The 19,522-nt window shown below is 46.3% G+C and overlaps 1 protein-coding gene across 1 annotated transcript; it reads right to left on the bottom strand.

The window, feature by feature from the left end:
* Positions 1-296: 296 nt before the first annotated feature.
* Positions 297-14,257, bottom strand: LOC105238129 (collagen alpha-1(I) chain). Its single transcript, XM_034643032.1, has 3 exons — positions 12,236-14,257; positions 11,345-11,828; positions 297-395 (listed from the first exon to the last, which is right to left on the bottom strand). The coding sequence occupies exons 1-3, from the start codon at positions 12,369-12,371 to the stop codon at positions 353-355; spliced, it is 663 nt and encodes a 220-aa protein (XP_034498923.1). The 5' UTR covers positions 12,372-14,257; the 3' UTR covers positions 297-352.
* Between the last annotated feature and the right edge of the window lie 5,265 nt (positions 14,258-19,522).

Raw genomic sequence — 19,522 nt, 5'->3', positions numbered from 1 at the left:
ACTCAGGGAAGAAGTGTCTTTTATTCCGGTTATAAAAACAGTGCAATAAAATAATGATTCTTGGAATTTTCCTTTTAAATATAAAGAGTAGAAGTTGTTTCCTATTCCCCCTAAGACCGTATCTCATGTACTCAAGCAAGCTGTGCTTCCTGCGGAAACCATGGCCCTTCGGTATGTGCAGCTAGTTTCCATATCGGTCTCGAGTCTCTCGCCCCACAGCCTGCCGGTGGGTGGTTGGGGGCTTACCCAGGCACATCTCGTGTGCACAGGCTCTGCTGTTGACTCCCCGTTTTCTCTCAGGTGCTAGTGTCTGCTGTCCCGTGTGTGTCTCAGAATAGCGCCTGGTGGGCCCTCAGTGGTGGGAAAGCTCTCCCTGTTGTGGCCTCATTGACTGACTGCGGCGGAAACACAAGCACAAACCAGACGTACAAATGAGGTGTGCCTTAAGTGGTTTTAAATCTCAAATGCACATCCTCAGCGTTACTGCTCCAGCCTTAATTTTCCCATTTACAAAATAGGGAGTGTAATGCCATATCAAATGAGGGGCTAGTGGGAAAATCATCATGACCCCAAGTACCTGGCATATAACAGACATTCAGTATTCTACTTCTGACGTTTCTCCAAGATAGAAAGCCAAGAATCACATGAAAAACTCACTATTATGGCTTATCAAGGAAATGCAAATCAAAACCTGGAGATGTCACTTCACACCCGCTGGTCCGATTATTACAAGTGTTGTCAAGGATGTGGAGAAATTGGAACCCTCATACACTGCTGGTGGAGAGGTGGAATGGGGAACCCTTTGGAAAACAGTTTGGCGGTTCCTCAAAAAATAGGGAAACACCATTTGACCCACGAATGTCAGTCCTAAGTATATACCCAAGAGAGCTAAATACATCTGTCCACACGAACTTGGACAGGAGATCGGTGGCAGCATTATTCATAATAGCCAAAATGAGGCAACAACGCGCACGTCCATCAGCTGCAGGAGGGATAAACAGAACACGTTCCATCCGTACAACGGAGTATTATTTGGTCATAAGAAATGAAGTACTGATGTCAGCTACAGCATGGTGAACCTTGAAAACATTAGGGTAAGGGAAAGAGGCTAGGCACTACATTTTGTACAACTGCATTTTTACGAAATATCCGGAATAAGCAAATTCATAGAGACAGAAAGGAGATTAGTGGTTGCTTAAGACGGGGGGAGGGGGAGAGGGAGGTGATAGCTAATGGGAACGGGGCTTCTTCCTGAGATAAAATGCTGTAAGACTGATTATGGTGATGGTTGTACACAACTGTGGTTATACCAAAAACCATTGAATTGTATATATTAATTGGATGAATTGTATAGCATGTGAATTATATCTTATTGATAAAGCTTTATTAGCTGTTAACAAAAAAAAGCAAAAAAAAACCACTCCACATCTGTAAATTTACCCCTGTAGTTACCGTAAGTTTGTTGTATTTATAAGTTTATATCTTATTATTATGTACCTACTGTCTACCTTGCCCTGAACTAAGTGATTTACAAGCCATTTTCTCAAATCCTTCCAACCACCTGCCAGGTAGATAGTTTGCAGAGAAGGAGACTCAAGCTTAGGTTGCCCATGAGTTACAACTCATTCAGAGGACATGAATTCAAACCCAGATCTGCATGGCTCCCGAAGCTTGCCTCATTGCCACACCATGCTGCGTTATTCAAATTGAAATTAACTGGTGCAGAAAGTACACCAATACCCCTGGTTCTCAGAGCACTGGATGACTTCTGATTCCCATCCTCCCCAGGATGGTTTTTGTGCAAAGTCCAGGAATCAGTCTTGGCAGCTGACACAGAGGCCACAAGCCTCAGAGGCACAGAATAGATTCAGGGATGCAGTAAGTAATCCAGTACCCGAAAGGAACGGACACAGAGGAGATATGCAAGAGTGTGTATTGCAGCATTATTTGGAAATAATATTAGTCAAATGGAAAACAGAATTCAAAGGGTTATTACACAGCTGTCGTGACTGAAGTCGAGCTACAGATCGACATAGACGGATTTCAAACTACTGAATGGAGAAGCTCGGTGCAGAAGGGTACTGAGTGGAGAAGCTCGGTGCATGATGTCATTTACTTACAGTTTTCAGACTTTCAAAACAAGGATCAGAAACATTAAAACACCCAGCAGTTTTAGTAGATTTTTATGTGTGTTTGCAATAGATTGTTACGTGTGGGTCGCTAGGGTAGATGGCCTCTTTCCTACTGTTCTGAGCCCATGCAGAGAAGAAATGAGTTCAGGGCGCTGACAGAGTCAAAGCCACACTACCCTAAAAACCACTCACCGATGTTAACAAAAACTGCACCCAGAGTTTGGTTCCTTAGGTTGCTCAGGTAAAATATAGGATGTGTTCCTGGCCTCACCAGGTTTCTTATCTGAAAGTTGAGGTGCTAGTTGGGAAAGTTCCATGTCTTTGAAAATCAGAATGGGGAACTTTGGGAGGACCCACTTTATATAGTTGTCACTTTGAATAGTTTTTTCTACATCATTTTTATTAATGGCTTTTAAAATACATCTGGTTTTAGTATTCCTTTGTGGCATTTTTACACTCATCATCAAAAGCTATACAAAAAACACCAACAGCGTCTTAATGAGATTTGTGTTGCCTTGCACACTGTAGGGGGCGACACCCCACTGGTCTTCCCCAGCCACTGCTATAGCCCATGTCCTCCATCTGGCCTTGGGTTTTCTTGTTCAGTAGAGTGGTTAAGCTCTCCCACATCTCCATGGACAAAAAGCACCATATAAAAGATTGCAAAGAATTTCGAAACTCTTGAAATTCATTCATTAATTTATTTTTTAAAGAAGTTTGAGTAGCTCCTGGGCCCCAGGGCTGAGCACAATCAATCTGGTTGCTTGCTGCCCTGTGAAGATGACTAAATGATCGTGTAAAAGGTGAAATGACAACTGTGATAGTCAACAGCTAGAGTGCTAGGAGGTCATATAAAAAGTAGATCTGACCCAGATGGGGATTCAGGGAAAGAATCTCTGAGGAAATTATTTTCAAGCTGAGGTCAGATATTAAAAAGCTAACTAAGTGGGTGTGTGGGTAATTGCATTCCAGAAAGGAACCTGCAGGAGCAAAGACCCACAGTGGGAGGGAGGTGGGCTTGTATGGGAACTGTGGTGTGGTTAGATGGAAAGGGCACGGGTGGGAGGCTTTGCCTCGGAACCAGGTGTGACATGATCAGATTTTTAGTCCCGAGAAGATCTTTCTGTCCCCTTGGAGGAGCTAAAAGGAGATTTGGAAAAGAGTTAAAGGTCTATGGTGATAGATCAGGCAAGAGACCACAGTTGTAAAGAAAGGAAATTAAATGTGAGAATTTAAAACTTCAGACAATTGCATCCAGACTGCTGACTTACAAATTTAGCCCTTTATTATTTTTTTTTAAAGATTTTATTTATTTATTTGACAGAGATAGAGACAGCCAGAGAGAGAGGGAACACAAGCAGGGGGAGTGGGAGAGGAAGAAGCAGGCTCCTAGCAGAGGAGCCTGATGTGGGGCTCGATCCCAGAACGCCGGGATCACGCCCTGAGCCGAAGGCAGACGCTTAACCGCTGTGCCACCCAGGCGCCCCTTAGCCCTTTATTATTAAACTTGATGTTTTCATAAGTTCCCAAATTTTGAGTTAAATGAGTTTTAAATTACAAGTATATGAATACAGCATTTGATATTGAATTCACATTTTACTTAATCTTTGAGTAGACGGCTTGCTACTACAGGTTCATATTAATCTAGTTTATATTAGAATAACTGTGTTTAAGCATATGTAAATCCATCTACTGCTTTCCCCTTTTTCCTTATGGAAGCATTTTGATTTCTTCTAAATATATGTAAGAGGTTACTGGAAAACAGCAATCCTTTATAAAACTGTTCGGAAGGCATTAAAACAGGTATGATATTATCAAATGCCAAATAACCTCTAAAGGTAGGTGTCTGTGGTTTGAGTGAGTAACTGAGTTGTTAAATGTCAGACTAGGAAAGGTATCAGCTTGGAACTTCATTTAGAAAGAAGTTAGTATTTTTTTTGACAGCATAAATGTTTTTATTTCAGTTTTTAAGTAGGCTCCATGCCCAATGTGGGGCTTGAACTCATGACTCTGAGATCAAGAATCATATGCTGTACCAACTGAGCCAGCCAGGAGCCCCTAATGTTTTTATTTTTGTTAATAACTAATAGAAGCTTTCTCCCCTCCCTTTTTAAAAAAGATTTTATTTATTTATTCTGAGAGAGAATGCAAGCAGGGGGAGGGGCAGGAGGAGAGGGAGAGAGAATCTCCAGCAGACTCCCCTCTGAGTGCAGAGCCCATCTCAGGGCTCGATCCCAGGACCCTGAGATCAGGACCTGAGCTGAAATCAAGAGTCAGACGCTTAACCGACTGAGCCACCCACATGCCTAGAAGGTTTCTTTTCTACTTATTTAATTTCTTAAAAATCCTGGCTTTTGAATTGTGATCTATGTTATTAATGAGGACTCAAATCTGTTTGGTTTACTTCAATTCAAATATCCACTTTAGTTTCTGCTGAAATTATAACAGCACCTAAGATACATCAAGATTTTTCACATAATCCAATGGGACCATCATGATTTTAAATCACCGAGAAGACTGAATTTAAATGATGCCATTTTAAGACTTTGAATTAAAAAGATAGACATGGGTGGCCTGGGTGGCTCAGTCAGTTAAGCGTCTGCCTTCGGCTCAGGTCATGATCCCGGGGTCCTGGGATCGAATCCCACATCGGGCTCCCTGCTCAGTGGGGAGCCTGCTTCTCCCTCTCCTTCTGCTTCTCCCCCTGCTCGTGCTCTCTCTCTCTCTCTAATAAATGAATACAATCTTAAAAAATAAAAATAAAATAAAAAAGAAACACATGCACCCACTGTTGGGAGTATAAAATGATGCTTCCTTTCTGAGATGTGTTTGACCAAACGTACTTGGCCTTTACACTTCTGACCCTAATGAAATGTGCACAGAATTCATGGTAACAATGCTCCTTATAGCATTATTTATAATAGCAAGAAAGTGGGAAGTAACCTTGATGTCCAAGGGATAGTTACGGGAAAGTTTAAATTATTACAGCCATATGATAGAATAGTAGTCAGCCATAAAAAATATGAAAAGTGTATGAAATTCTCACATGGAAAAAATGTTTATGATATGAAAAGAGAACAGGATATGAGATTATAAACATGATCAACCATGTATAAAATTGTATGCACAGAACAATGTTTATAGTGGTTAATTCTAAATTACAGAATTCTGGGTGATTTTGACTTTTGTATGAAGAATAACATTTATCTCAGATGCAGGAATAATGTTATTTTTTACAATGAGAGCCTCTTACTAACCCCTTTTTAGATGATCACAGCTGTTTTACTTTGGCTTAGATAGGTGAATCAATTATCTGATCGTCTCTATACGACCTACAAAGTAAGGGGAAGTGAGACCTCTGTGCTTGTCCTTGGTAACTAGCCCTGTAGGAGCGAAGTGGTGAGGTTGACCTCCGAACTGAGCACCGAGCTCCTGGATAAGCTGTTTTCTTGGGTTTTGTTTGGTTTGGAGAAGAATCTGTTTGAACTAGACAGATTAAAATGAGTCTTCCCAAACACTGTGTGACTGGAAAAGCTGAGTTGGGATGAAGTTATTTAAAAAGCAATCTCAATCAGAAAACAGCTTATGATGTTTTTTAAAAAGATTTATATAGAACTTAATTCAGGAAAAAAAAATTGACCTAATATAGCTTACGCTTTTCTCCCATGATTTATAAGTACAAGATATACATTGAAAAGTTTCACGACCATCTTTGTTAATCACTTTCTGAATTATGTCTTATTGGATTGTTTGTTCTTTTATTTTATTTTTTTTAAAGATTATTTATTTATTTATTTATTTGACAGAGAGAGAGAGACAGCCAGCGAGAGAGGGAACACAGGCAGGGGGAGTGGGAGAGGAAGAAGCAGGCTCATAGTGGAGGAGCCTGATGTGGGACTCGATCCCGGAACGCCGGGATCACGCCCTGAGCCGAAGGCAGACGCTTAACGACTGCGCTACCGAGGCGCCCCATGTTTGTTCTTTTAATCTTTCATTTTATTAGAATGGATTTTTAAGTAGTAAAAATCAGAACTCATGCAAATTATTATTTAAAAAGTACAGTTTTGATTTTATCACATTCTCAATTGACTGGTCTACTGTTCTCAGGTCTGTAAGAAAAAATTTGAAGAGGAAATGGTTGATTTATATACCAATTAATGCACAGTTAAATAACCTGGAATCCAAAGCTTTCAATAAAAATATAATTATTAAAACGTCTGTGGATAGGAAAAATCCAGTATATAAAAGAACATAAATGTTAAATGCTTTTCCTTTTCCACCGACGGAGTCAGTGTGGATTCACAATCGGAGGTGAATAAACAGTGTGGACGCCTGAAACCACAGAACACAACTCCTGCATCGACATTCCATCGCTGTGACTAACCAGCCCGAGTACTGGGAGAGAACACCCAGGACAACACGCTGCCTCTCTGCGTGGAATTAACTGCAGGAAAGGGGCCACAGTGTCGGTTAATGGGGACACAGACAAACATAGAGCGTTTCCAACATTTTGGGGTCACTGACTCTCCCTCCTCCCACTACCCCTCCCCACAACAGGAACACGGCTTTCCCCTCAAGTCCCGGCACAAGCCCTCTGTGAACCCCGACCTCGTGCAACCAACAGACACAGATTTATCCAAACATCTCATGTATTTAGGTCTTTCTATTCATTTGAAAGGCAAGACCCCTTTTAAACAAACTTGGATATCTGAGCTCTCATGCTGCCTGCACATCAAACAGGGAGGTTTCCACATCCACTTAATCATTTACCTTGATGCCTAATATTTCGTGGTTCTGACCAAATTTAAAACAGCAGCTGGGTCTGGGTGATGGAGGGACGGACCGGCTCCTGGGCTGCCACCCCCAGCCTGCAGTGGGCAGTGTCTGCCCTCTTGCTCTCATCTTATCACCAAATCAGCCCTGTGGGAGGAAGGCGTGGCTGGGAGGCTGGAGAGGCAGGAGGCCTCAGGGCAGGCGGGACGGGGGNCTTTCTATTCATTTGAAAGGCAAGACCCCTTTTAAACAAACTTGGATATCTGAGCTCTCATGCTGCCTGCACATCAAACAGGGAGGTTTCCACATCCACTTAATCATTTACCTTGATGCCTAATATTTCGTGGTTCTGACCAAATTTAAAACAGCAGCTGGGTCTGGGTGATGGAGGGACGGACCGGCTCCTGGGCTGCCACCCCCAGCCTGCAGTGGGCAGTGTCTGCCCTCTTGCTCTCATCTTATCACCAAATCAGCCCTGTGGTTTTTTTTTTTTTTTTTTTTTTTTTTTTGGAACCCCGAATGCACCCTGGAGACAGAGTGCCCCCTGCAGTGTTTTGCAAACCCTAAGCTGCAGGACACGGCTTCCTGTTACCTTTTTCACCGGACCAGATGGAGACATTTGTAAGTCGCTGGTAGGTGAACCAGCTCCGATTTAGCAGGTTAAGTATGGATCATTTGCCAGTGGATTTAGGATAACAGTTGTAAAAGAAAATGGGAAAACAAAGGCACCTAACTGTTCAATCAAAATATGCCTATATAATCAGAATATTATGGAAATAAAATATGGGTAAGCATCTTCATAAAATAAAGTTGTGTCTCTCCATATGTCACATGGACATAAATCCAGTCTGAGACCCGAAGCCAAGCATACATTTGCCTCTTCAAGATTAAGTGCGATGTTTCACTGGAAAAGAAATGTTTGCATTGTGGGGGCCAGGGTGGGACCCTCAGGAACAACCATGAAATGGGTTGAGGGCTTAATGCACATGCATCTTCTTTAAATGGGACAGTGTCTCAAACAGAAACTACTAGTTATACTCCCCAATCTCTAATTCATCCTATCTTGTGTCTTGATTGAAGACCAACTTGAGAGGTAGTGGTGAAAAGTAGTTTCATAAAAGCCAATTTTTAAATAATAGAGCTTGTCATTTAAAATGTACACTTTTTAAGGAATTATGATGAGGAATGCCCCAGTTAGTCTATTTAGAAAAGAGCCTTTGTAAATGTCTTTTATTATTCCTGAAGGTTCTCCATGTAGTACAAAGGCAGTAATCCCCAGTGAATGAATATGGGATTGTAGTTTTCAAGATGAAAGCAATCAAAAGATATACAAAAGGCAAACATATTTAGTTTCCTAATGATGACCTTACCATTTGTTCTTTAATAGGATTTTCAATCCCAGCTTCTGCCATTAGGTCATTCACATTCTTCTGTAAATCCTCAATGCGATTTCCCATTTCTTCCAGTACAACGTCAAGGAAAGTTGCACATGGGGTCCAGAGCACCAGCCAGAAGGTCCTGAAGGACCCTACTTGGACCAGCACCTACTCATCAAGGCGACTGACAAACGACCCCGCAGTGCAACTTTTAACATGAGGGAGTCAAACGCGGCAAGTACTAACACCTTAGGGTCAGTGCAACTAAACTGCTTCCCTGAGGTTTTTGTACTGTGTCTTTAACCTTTGACCGTGAGCTCAGTTCTGAACACTTGGCTCCCCCTGTGTGGATACAGACTCAGGAACATGAGATGGTCTGGTATGTTTAACTATGTTTTAACCAAACTCTAATGAGCATGTATATATAATGGAAATTGATTCTGTTTAAAACCAACTTTCCTGCAGTTTAATTTTATCATGTTTAAGAATTTTTTTCCAGGGGCGCCTGGGTAGCGCAGTGTTAAGCGTCTGCCTTCGGCTCAGGGCGTGATCCCGGTGTTCTGGGATCGAGCCCCACATTGAGCTCCTCCACTGGGAGACTGCTTCTTCCTCTCCCACTCCTCTGCTGTGTTCCCTCTCTCGCTGGCTGTCTCTCTGTCACATAAATAAAAATAAAATCTTTTAAAAAAATTAAAAAAAAAAGAATATTTTTTCCAGAGAAAGACAATTATCATATGGTTTCACTCATTTATGGAACATAAGAACTAGGAAGATCAGTAGGAGAAGAAAGGGAAGAAGGAGGGGGGGTGAACAGAAGGGGGAATGAACCATGAGAGACTATGGACTCTGAGAAACAAACTGAAGGCTTCAGAGAGAGGGGGATGGAGGATCAGGATAGGCCAGTGATGGGTATTAAGGAGGGCACGTATTGCATGGTGCACTGGGTGTTATACGCAAGTAATGAATCATGGAACTTTACATCAAAAACTAAGGATGTACTGTATGGTGACTAACATAACATAATAAAAGATTATTATTAAAAAAATAAAGTGTGAAAGCTGAAAACCAAAAAAAAAAAAGAAAAAGAAAAAGAAAGAAAAGAGGGGCACCTGGGTGGCGCAGTCATTAAGCGTCTGCCTTTGGCTCAGGGCGTGATCCCGGCGTTATGGGATCGAGCCCCACATCAGGCTCCTCCACTATGAGCCTGCTTTTTCCTCTCCCACTCCCACTGGCTTGTGTTCCCTCTCTCGCTGGCTGTCTCTATCTCTGTCAAGTAAATAAATAAAATCTAAAAAAAAAAAAAGAAAGAAAGAAAAGAAAAAAAATATTTTTTCCCTATGGGAACCCATCTACAGAATCAAAAGTTGAAGTAAATGGTTCCATATGGAAATACTTTTCATATAATTTCTAAGGAATGAATTTAATTGTGTAAAGTGAGCTCTAGCTTGCCAAGTCTTAGGGCAGATGTTACCATTATCTGGATTTGCTTGAAGTGGAAACAAATGTCCTATCCTATCTGAATTCATGTCTTAACAAAACAGTGAGAGGCTAAAGTTGCAAAAAAAACAAAGGTGGGGAGAGCCACGTGTAGTACTGTATGTTGGAGACCTTCCACATTATGTTGGAAGTTTCTGATTGCTTGGTAGAGTATAAATGTTATTCAGCAGACTACCCAGATTTATTTAGGGCTTAGTGGAAATGCCCCACTGGGTAGTATTGTGCTTTGTGTCCTTGTATTTTCTCGTTGTCATACAAAATGCCCTGCATTGTATTGCCCTGTATTTGTAAATGTCATACAAAATGCTCCCTGTCCCGCAGGAAGTAATTGCCTGTGAATGGTAATTACTGCATCAGGATACCATGGAAAGGCACACATGTAAACACCAGGAAATCCTAGGTCAACAATTACCCACTAGTAGCAGACAAAGAGATATTCCATGATAATTTCAGAGTTCAGAAGCATCACAGTATTTGTTATAAGATAAAAAAGGATATTTCTGAGGGTTAATGTTGTAGTCAGAGCTTGAAAATGTTCTTGAAGTTCCTGAAATAGATTTTCTGCCTGGAAAAATGAACCATAAGACAACTGAATGTAATATTTACTTTTTTTTGGTCTCTTGATGTCTCAGATTTAATTAAATTAGATCTATCGCCCCCCCCCTTTTTAAAAATATTTACTATTGATGCAGGGGTTTTAGCATCATGGAATAGAACCATCCTTATTTAGTTAGTTAGGTTTTCAGCAAGGTGCCAAGGCCTTTCAATTCAAAGGGTAGGGAAAATCTTTTCAACATAGTGCTGGCACAAGGAGATAGCCAAACACACAGGAAATAAGCAGCCCTGACCCCTTGCTCACACCGTGCAGAAACACTAACTCAAAATGAGGATGGTCACACACCTAAACATACGCTCGGAGCTGTCAAACGTCCAGGAGGGAACAGCACAGTGTCCTGTAACTTTGGGTCCCTCAGGAAGTGCCGAGCGGCGCTGGACGCGCACGCAGACGGGCACCGTGCCTGCCCGACAGCCTGGGCTCCGGGGGGGGTCATCAGCTGGGGAGGGGGTGGCCGACACCGGGTGCCCTTACAGGAAGCCCTGCGTGTGCGCGGCTTTCGGGCACCGCGCAGGTCACTGCTCACAACCGCGCCTTGTCTGCGCCGCGGAGCCGGCAGCGATCTCGGAGCTGCGTCTGCAGACCGAGCCCGCGGCGCCTTCAACCAGCAGCCGTCTCCCCTCGGGGGGTATCCTTTGCTTTTTTAACCGTTGTCAGGAAAACGTAGACTCAAGTATGTACAACATCTAACGACTTCTTTTCAAGATGACAAACCAACCAGCCTTGAAATGTGGCTTCGTGATGCGCCGCGTCCGCGTCTGATGCGCGAGCGCTTCCGGCAGATCCGAAGCGGGAAGGGGTGGGGGCGCCAAGGGTTTGCAGGGCTGGGGGCTGCCCGAGTTCCCCCGCCACGCCCACCACCTAGCCACGCCCACCCACGACCCGCCCCAGTCCCGGAGGCGGCGCAGGTGAGGAGACACCGAGGAGGGGAGGGAGGGGGCCCCACTCACCGCGTCCCGCAGCGCGTCCCCGCCGGGGGCTTTGGGTCCCCGCGCATCCATGTCAAGTCGGTCCCATGGGCCGGGTGGGCCCGGTGGGTCCCAGTGAGCCGGGTGGTTCCGGGTGGGCCTGTGGGCCTGGTGGTCCAGGTGGTCCAGGTGGGCCGGGTGGTCGCGTCGTTCCCGGTGGGCCCGGTGGTTCCGGGTGGGTGCGGTGGCTTCCGTGGGCCGGGTGGCCCAGGTGGGTCCCCTGGGCCGGGTGGTCGGGTGGTTCCGGGTGGGCCCGGGTGGTCCCAGTGGGCCGGGTGGTCGGGTGGTCCCAGTGGGCCGGGTGGTCCCGGTGGTCGGGTGGTTCCGGGAGCGCACGGTGGCCCCCGTGCGTCAGCTGCACGGCACACGTCCTGGCAGCGGCTGCAGGGCTGCTCTGGAGGCCGGTCGCCCAGAAGCTCAAGCTGCGGAGGGGAATACTGGAGGAGCCTTACCGCGCTCCTGACACCTGGACGCGGGGAAAGAGCGCCGCAGCTTAGGTCCCCAGAAGTGAATTGAGGGGCAGGGCGTGGCTGCCCGGGACCGGCAAACAAAACCCGCAGGCAGGCCCTGGGAGGAGGCGGGGGAAGGCGAGGGCTCCGTGAGGATGGCCGCTCCAGGCGGGATGGTCACCTTTCCCGGGGAGGGAGGGGCGACCCTGCGCAGGGACAAGGTAGCTGGTCCTGTCGGGCAGCTCACCCTGCGCGAGACTGGTTTGCTTTGTTTTCATTGCATCAGAGATGGAAGAGGTGGGCAGAGTGAGCTCCACCTTCTGATTATGGTGAGGCTCACTCTGCCCCTTCATCTTCCCAAACTGAACCCTTCAACCATTAAATGTGAACTCCCCTCCCCAGCCCCTGGCACCCACCACCCTACCTGTTGTCTTTCCGCTCCCTGGGTTTTTATGTGTGTTGTCACCTCTCCAAGGCGATCGCGGAGATGCTGGGTAACTCAGCTGCAGCCCACACACAACCCAAGTGAGCATCCCCGTCCTGGCCCCATCGTCACCCATCCAGGGGACGCCATCTCTTTCATCTCTGCCAGTTCTGTGGTCAACCTTAAAACCAAGAACATGACCAAGTCCTAACACACTGCCAACACTCACGTTCCTATTCTGATTTTATGGAAGGTCTGGAAGGAAGATCTCAGGACCCATTCCTTCCTTCCAGCGCTCTTCAGGCCTGTCTGGATTGTGGCTTGTGAGTCACTTCATGGGTGACCCTCCAGGACCCTGTTTTTAGCAGGTACCTGTCTTGGTTACATGTCTGCACCCCTCTGGACCAGAGCTCTGTTGGGCAGGACTGTGTCTGTTTGGGTCACCCCTGTGTCCCAGGGGCCCAGCCAAGCAACACTAGGTGGATACCTGGGTGTTGAATGTGTGTGTGAAACACAGCCACACATGCCAAGATGCCCAACGTCGTTAATCATCAGGAGAATGCACATCGAAACCACAGTGAGATCCCACTTCGTGCCCACTACGACGGGTAGAATCAAAACACAGTCAATGACAGGTGTTGACAAGGATGTGGCCAAGTTCGAGCTCTTACAGGTTGCTGGTGGGATAAACCCGGTGTGGACACTGTCTGGCTGTTCCACAGAGTTCCACACAAAGTTACCATATAACTTGAATTCTACCTCTGGATACATATATAGGAGAAATGGCAACATATATGTAACACAAATGTTCACGGCAGCATTATTAACAATAGTTAAAAAGTGGAAACAGGCGCCCGGCTCTCTCAGTCCGTGGAGCATGAGACTCTTGATCTCGGGGTGGTGAGTTCAAGCCCCACATCCAGGGCAGGGATTTAGAAATAAAATCTTTAAAAAAAAAAGGTGGAAACACCCCAAATGTCCACCAATAGACAACGAATGGACAGACAAAATGTGGCCCATCCATACGATGGAGTATTACTCAGCCGTGAGAAGGAGTGATGCGCTGAGCCACGACACGGATGAAGCTTGGGGACGTCATGCTGAGTGACAGGAGCCAGTCACAAAAGGCCACGCACTGTAGGATTCCAGTTCTATGAAATGTCCAGAATTGGCAAATCCAAGGGAGAAAGCAGACTGGTGGTTGCTGAGGGCTGGAGAGGGGGGGCATGGGAGACAGTGCACAGGAATTAAGGAGTTTCTTTTGGGGGGGCAAAAATAGTCTAAAATTAGATTATGGTGGTGGGTGCACAACCCTTGGGATAACTACAACTCATTGACTTGTATACGTTAAATGGGTGGATTTTATGGTATGTGAATTATATCTCAATAAAGCTGTTAAAATAATAGCTTTTTAGAAGCATGGCCATTTTGCCACTTTTCATGTCTTTTTAAGCATCTTCTCTCCGAGAGGCGCTGAGAAGGAAAGGTGTGCAGTATGAACACTGGTGAGTGGGAGACGGGAGGGGGCGTTCTGTCTGGGCTCCTCAGGGGAAGGGGGTTGGGCGGGGAGGGTCATGGGCTGAGCACCGGGTGAGGAATCCTGTCAGGTACCTTCTGGTTTCTCCTTGGAGGAGGCAGAGGTGGGGCGTCACCTGCAGAAGGAGGAGGCCTCATGCGGGGTAATCTGTGTTCTCTCTCAGCCACTGAGGACCCAGTGAAAACCTGCTAGGCCAGAGGGGCCAGCCCAGCATTCCAGAAGACAGGACGCATCTTCTTTGCAAAGCCAGGTTCCCTCGTGCGACCAAGCAGCCTCCTGGACGCCCCTTCCCACGGGGCCGGGCTGGGGGGCGCTGGGCATTTCTGACACCCCGTGCCGGCTGGCTGAGGCTGGGGCAGGGCAGACCGTGTGACCATCCGGGTGGAGGACTCAGATGCTGATAGCTGGTCCTAGCGAAGGTTCCTGTCCGTGACTATCAATCAGCAATTCCACCCCTGGACATACACCCCAGAAAGTAAGAACAAGGACTTTTTTTTTTTAAAGATTTTATTTATTTATTTGACAGAGATGGAGACAGCCAGCGAGAGAGGGAACACAAGCAGGGGGAGTGGGAGAGGAAGAAGCAGGCTCACAGCAGAAGAGCCTGATGTGGGTCTCGATCCCATAACGCCGGGATCACGCCCTGAGCCGAAGGCAGACGCTTAACCGCTGTGCCACCCAGGTGCCCCAGAACAAGGACTTGAAAAGGTATTATTCCCAACAGCCAGAGCAAGGAAGAAGCCCACATGTCCATGGATGGATGAGTGGACGAATAAAATGTGATACACACACAGGACTATTATGTGTGTGGAAAGGAAGGAAATTCCAACACAGGCTGCCACGTGGATGAACATGGAGGGCATCATGCTCTGTGAAAGGAGCCATCGTCCCAGGGACCGATACTGTGGGGTCCCCCTACATGAAGCACAGAGTTTTCCAATTCACACTACAGAAAGCAGAGCAGCAGCTGCCAGGGGCTGGGAGAGGGAGAGACGGGAGCTAATGTTTCCTGTGGACAGAGTTTCAGTCTGGGAAGATGAGAAACTTCTGGAGACCATAGACAGTGGTGGCTGGGCAACAGCATGGATGTCCTTACTGCCAACGACCTGAACACTTAAAAATGGTTTAAACAATAACATTCGACATCGCATATGTTTTACCACATTGGGTGCCTGGGCGGTGAAATCGGTTGAGTGCCTGACTCTTGGTTTCAGCTCAGGTCACAATCTCAGGGTTGTGGGATCCCTTGTTGGCCTCTGTGCTCAGCGGGGAGTCTGCTTGGGATTCGCTCTCCCCCTCCCCCGGCCCTTCCCCACTTAAATAAATAAATAAATAAATAAATAAATAAATAAATAAAATCTTTATAAAAATCTGTAAGAAAGGAAGGGTTCTTTTGGGGTATAGATTTGGGTGCACAGATGTGAGTATAGAATTTTTGCTTCTTTTTATTCTAAAAGTTGCGACATTTTCACAATTTTTAAAATTTCTATAATTATTTTAGTTTTCATAATTTTTTCATGTTTTAATGCAACACTACCCCCTATTTTTTGATCCACGAATTATTTACTATGCACTTCTGGCGCCCTTTATAGCAGGTGCTCTCTCCTGGGGGCCACCTTCCTGAGCCACAGGGACATCTGCACTGCGTGTCAATTTTAACAGTGGCCGGCAAATCTGGCTGCACACTGAGCACCCCCCCCCCCCCCNCAAATCTGGCTGCACACTGAGCACCCCCCCCCCGCTATCTAATTTGGATATAGACTAACGTGCCACTCTGAGTTGTCTAGACTTTGAAACGAGATAGATTTTCAAAATACTCTTTCTTCTGTCTGTTCCAATCTGCCAATCTGTTTATCCGATAAATGTTTCATCTCCATCCCTGCACTTCCAGCTCTGGAACTTTTTTGGGGTTTCTTGTTAGGTTTTCTTCCTCATTACTGATATTTCCATTTTGTCCATACTTTTTTTCATGATTTTATCCACAACTTCCTCTAGTTCTTTGAGCATCTTTTTTTCTTTTTAAAGATTTTATTTATTTATTTGTCAGAGAGAGACAGAGAGCACAAGCAGGGGGAGAGCAGAGGCAGAAGGAGAAGCAGTCTCCCCACTGATCAGGGAGCCCGATGCAGGATTCGATCCCAGGACCCTGGGATCATGACCTGAGCTGAAGTCAGATGCCCAACTGACTGAGACACCCAGGTGCCCTTCTTTGAGAATCTTTAAGACAGTTGCTCTAAAGTTTGTCTAGTCAGATCTGGCATCAGGTCTTTTTTTAGGGACAGATTCTGTTGAATTCTATTTTTCCTTTCATCGGACAGACTCTCCTGTTTCTGTGTGTGCCTCGTGATTTTCTGGCTGACCACCGGACATTAGAATCTCATGATGGAGTAACTCTGGAAATCAGATTCTCCCCCTTCCCCAGGGTTTGCTGTTTTGTTGTTGTCATACTTGTGATTGCTGCGGGCTGTCTCTGTGCCGAGGATCAGCCTGAGGTGTAAACTGAGTGTCTTCTCAGGTCTTCTCTGAGCCTTTCCTTGGGCACGCACAGTCCCTTCCTAATTTCCACGTATGCAGCTGTTTTTGAGTGTCCTAATGTGTGGCTCCCAAAAGGGGAAAAGTGAAAAAGAAAAGGGGGATAAAGGGGCGCTCGCCCTCTCGATGCCCTTGAAGTCACTCAAGCTGGAGCTGGAGGGGCGACAGCACGGGCCGCCAGCCTGTGTGTCTGCACCTGTGTGATCAGAAGCAGCCGTCAGTGATGAGAGCATAGGCTCCTGCTCTTTGGAGGACGGGGCCCTTTCTGCCCACCTGGCGTCTGTGGGCTGCTCCAGAAGCAGGTGCACAGCTGCCTGCCGCATGGCTGGGTAGCTGCGACTGCGCTAAGAGCTAGAAGAGACCAAACCGACTACTTCCCCTGGACAGTTGCAAGGCTGCAGCAGACTCCACGGTCCCCAGATAGTCCCATCAGACAGATTCTGCCCGTGCCGTCGTGGCCCAGGTGGGGAGAGATTCCTGGAGCTCCCTGCTCTGCCCTCTTCCCAGGATCCTCTTCAAGGTTACAAGTGATGTTGGGAAGAGGTTAGGGTTTAAAGCTGATGGCCAAGAAAGAATTCTTGAGATGTCTTTGGTGCAAGAAGGTGGTCTTATTGAAGCATGGCGACAGGACCCATGGGCAGAAACTTTCAAGTTGGGAGGGGGTTTGGGATAGCGTAAGTCTCTAAGAAATTTTGGAAGCAAGGTTTCCAGGACCTTGGGGGGGGGAGTGGTTTAGCTATTATTGGGTAAAGGTCATTTATTACCATCTAATAAAACCTTAGTCATGAGACCCTTCAGATGTGTATCGCTGGGCCATATGCTTGGGGGATGACTGCCAACATGTGTGTTGGGGCGTTTAGAGATAAAGGAAGTTTCCAAAAGAATTTTTATGTGTTAAAGTAGGCTTTCAGGATCCTGGTGGGGAGGTCGGGCTAGAATTGTCTTTTGCCCTTAGCAAAGCGTCAACATCCAGGCCTTTGAGTCCCTAGAGGAATGTCACTCTGCCTGTTTCAAGGACTTGTCAGTGGGCTGTAGGTAGTAAGGAAATTTAATAATTGTCTCCTGCTTTTGTTTCCCACATCACAAGCACCTTGAAAAGCTTATAATACATACTTTCAAATGTCCCCAATAAAGGTTGCCCCATCTCTCACCTTGACCAGCCTTGTATCTGGTTTTTATTCCGTGCCGTGAACCGCCAAGGGTGGCCCCAGTCTCCCCGCAGAGCCACCCAAGGAGAATAGACGAAAGTAGCATTCTGTGTGGGTGCAAATACAATCGGCCCAGCTCTTTTTGCTAATCGCAAACACAGTGCTTACGAAACCTCAGTGTCCCCCTGCCGGTCTCCCGGTAGGACGCTGGAGCTTTGGGTTGGCTCTTGGCCGGTGGCCCCTCTTCCCTCAGGTACCTCCTAGCCTGGCACTGGACTCCTGTCTGTGTCCCACAACTGCCTTGGGAACAGAACCAGAAATCTGAGGAAAACCTGAAGTTTCTTCTTTTTCAGGTGAACAATTTATCAAGTCACAATCTTAATGAGGAGAAGCCAAGGAAACAATCCAGTGGGTTGGGGGACTGAGGGCAAGTGTTATATCCCTGGGAGGCTTCTTCTAGTTGGAGCATGGGGACCCCAGGAAAGGCCCCAGTGAGGTGTGTGGGAGCGAGGGAGAGAAACCTATAAGAATAAAGAGTCTTGGGGACTTGGTAGCCAGTTAATATACACTTTGTAGTTAAAAATTCTTGGGGAGCCTGGCTGGCTCTGTTGGGAGAGCACATGACTCTTGATCTCAGGGTTGTGAGTTCAAGTCCCACATTGAGTGTAGAGATTACAAAAAAATAAATACACTTTATTTAATTTTTTTTTAAAGATTTTATTTATTTATTTGACAGAGATAGAGACAGCCAGCGAGAGAGGGAACACAAGCAGGGGGAGTGGGAGAGGAAGAAGCAGGCTCCCAGCAGACGAGCCTGATGTGGGGCTCGATCCCACAACGCCGGGATCACGCCCTGAGCCGAAGGCAGACGCTTAACCGCTGTGCCACCCAGGCGCCCCAAAATAAATACACTTTAAAAAATTCTCTTCAGGGGCACCTTCATGGCTCAGTCAGTGAAGCGTCTGCCTTGGGCTCAGGTCATGATCCCAGCCAGGGTCCTGGGATCAAGTCCCGCATCAGGCTCCTTGCTCAGCGGGGAGCCTGCTTCTCCCTCTGCCCCTCCCCGCTTGTGCTCTGTCTCTCGCTCTATCTCAAATAAATAAAATCTTCTAAAAAATTCTCTTTAGTATAATTTATTTTCCTTTTATCAAATGGTTTTGCAAATGTAAACATTGTGCTGCTCTGTCACACTCAGGTCAAGATCATAAGATTTAAAATACTTGAAGGAATGTGAATAAAAACAGAAAAGTAAAGTTGCCTGAAGCATTTCTGGAGCACATGAATTATCCTTTAAAAAGCAGCCCACCAGGAAGGCCAGTAGGAAGGGGGGTCTCTAAGAGCCGGAGCTGAGCTCCTGGGGGGCAGAGAATGAACGTTCCTCCCTTCGGCTTCCTAAAGTTTTAGCGTTGACATGAGGCCAGTGGAAGGAGCCAGACACACGAGGTCCCTCATTGTAGGATTCCATGTATAGGAAATATCCGGAATAGGTAAACCCCTGAAAGCAGAGAGCAGATTGGTGGTTTCCAGGGCCCGGAGGGAGGGGAGCAGGGGAGGTGGGGTTTTACTCTGGGGTGAGGAAATGTTTGGGAGCCGGACAGGAAAGGAGCTGGCACAGCATCATGAATGTACCAAATGACATCAAATTTTCCCTTTACCCGCGCTGAATTTGTGTTGTAGGAATTTTGCTTCAATTTTAAAAAGGTAAGAAAAGGGGGAGGTTCATAAGCAGGAGTGTGTATTTCTGGAGACGGAGAGCCCTGTGTGTGCAGTTGTGTGCACTCCCTGGTCTGCTTTACTGGTGTCAATGTATCCCTCACGCATGCATTTTCTGTCCAGGAAGATCCTTGTTGCCGAATGAGCGAGCAGGGAACCCAGCTGCCGTGAGCTTTCTCCTGCACAGTGACCTGGCGTCTCTACACATCAGCCTGCTTCTGCACACCTTCCTCCATTTCTTGAGTTCTGTCTCCACGTTCTCATTTCCTTTGTTGCTAATGCCTTCAGCTCATTCTGGTATCATTCCTACTCTTCCTGAGACAGTTCCCTTTGCAGAGTCATGTATTTCTGCTAAAT

The sequence above is a fragment of the Ailuropoda melanoleuca genome, chromosome 14, assembly GCF_002007445.2.
Source record: "Ailuropoda melanoleuca isolate Jingjing chromosome 14, ASM200744v2, whole genome shotgun sequence".
Classification (NCBI taxonomy): Eukaryota; Metazoa; Chordata; class Mammalia; order Carnivora; family Ursidae; genus Ailuropoda; species Ailuropoda melanoleuca.
This window is presented reverse-complemented; position numbering and strand designations above follow the sequence as displayed.

Coding starts and splice junctions, on each gene's coding strand:
- LOC105238129 (XM_034643032.1), bottom strand. CDS start 12,371: ATGGGTGACGATGGGGCCAGGACGGGGATGCTCACTTGGGTTGTGTGT. Junction 11,829..12,235: donor AGGGAGCGGAAAGACAACAG/GTAGGGTGGTGG, acceptor CCCCGCGTCCAG/GTGTCAGGAGCGCGGTAAGG. Junction 396..11,344: donor GGGACGCGCTGCGGGACGCG/GTGAGTGGGGCC, acceptor TTTCCGCCGCAG/TCAGTCAATGAGGCCACAAC.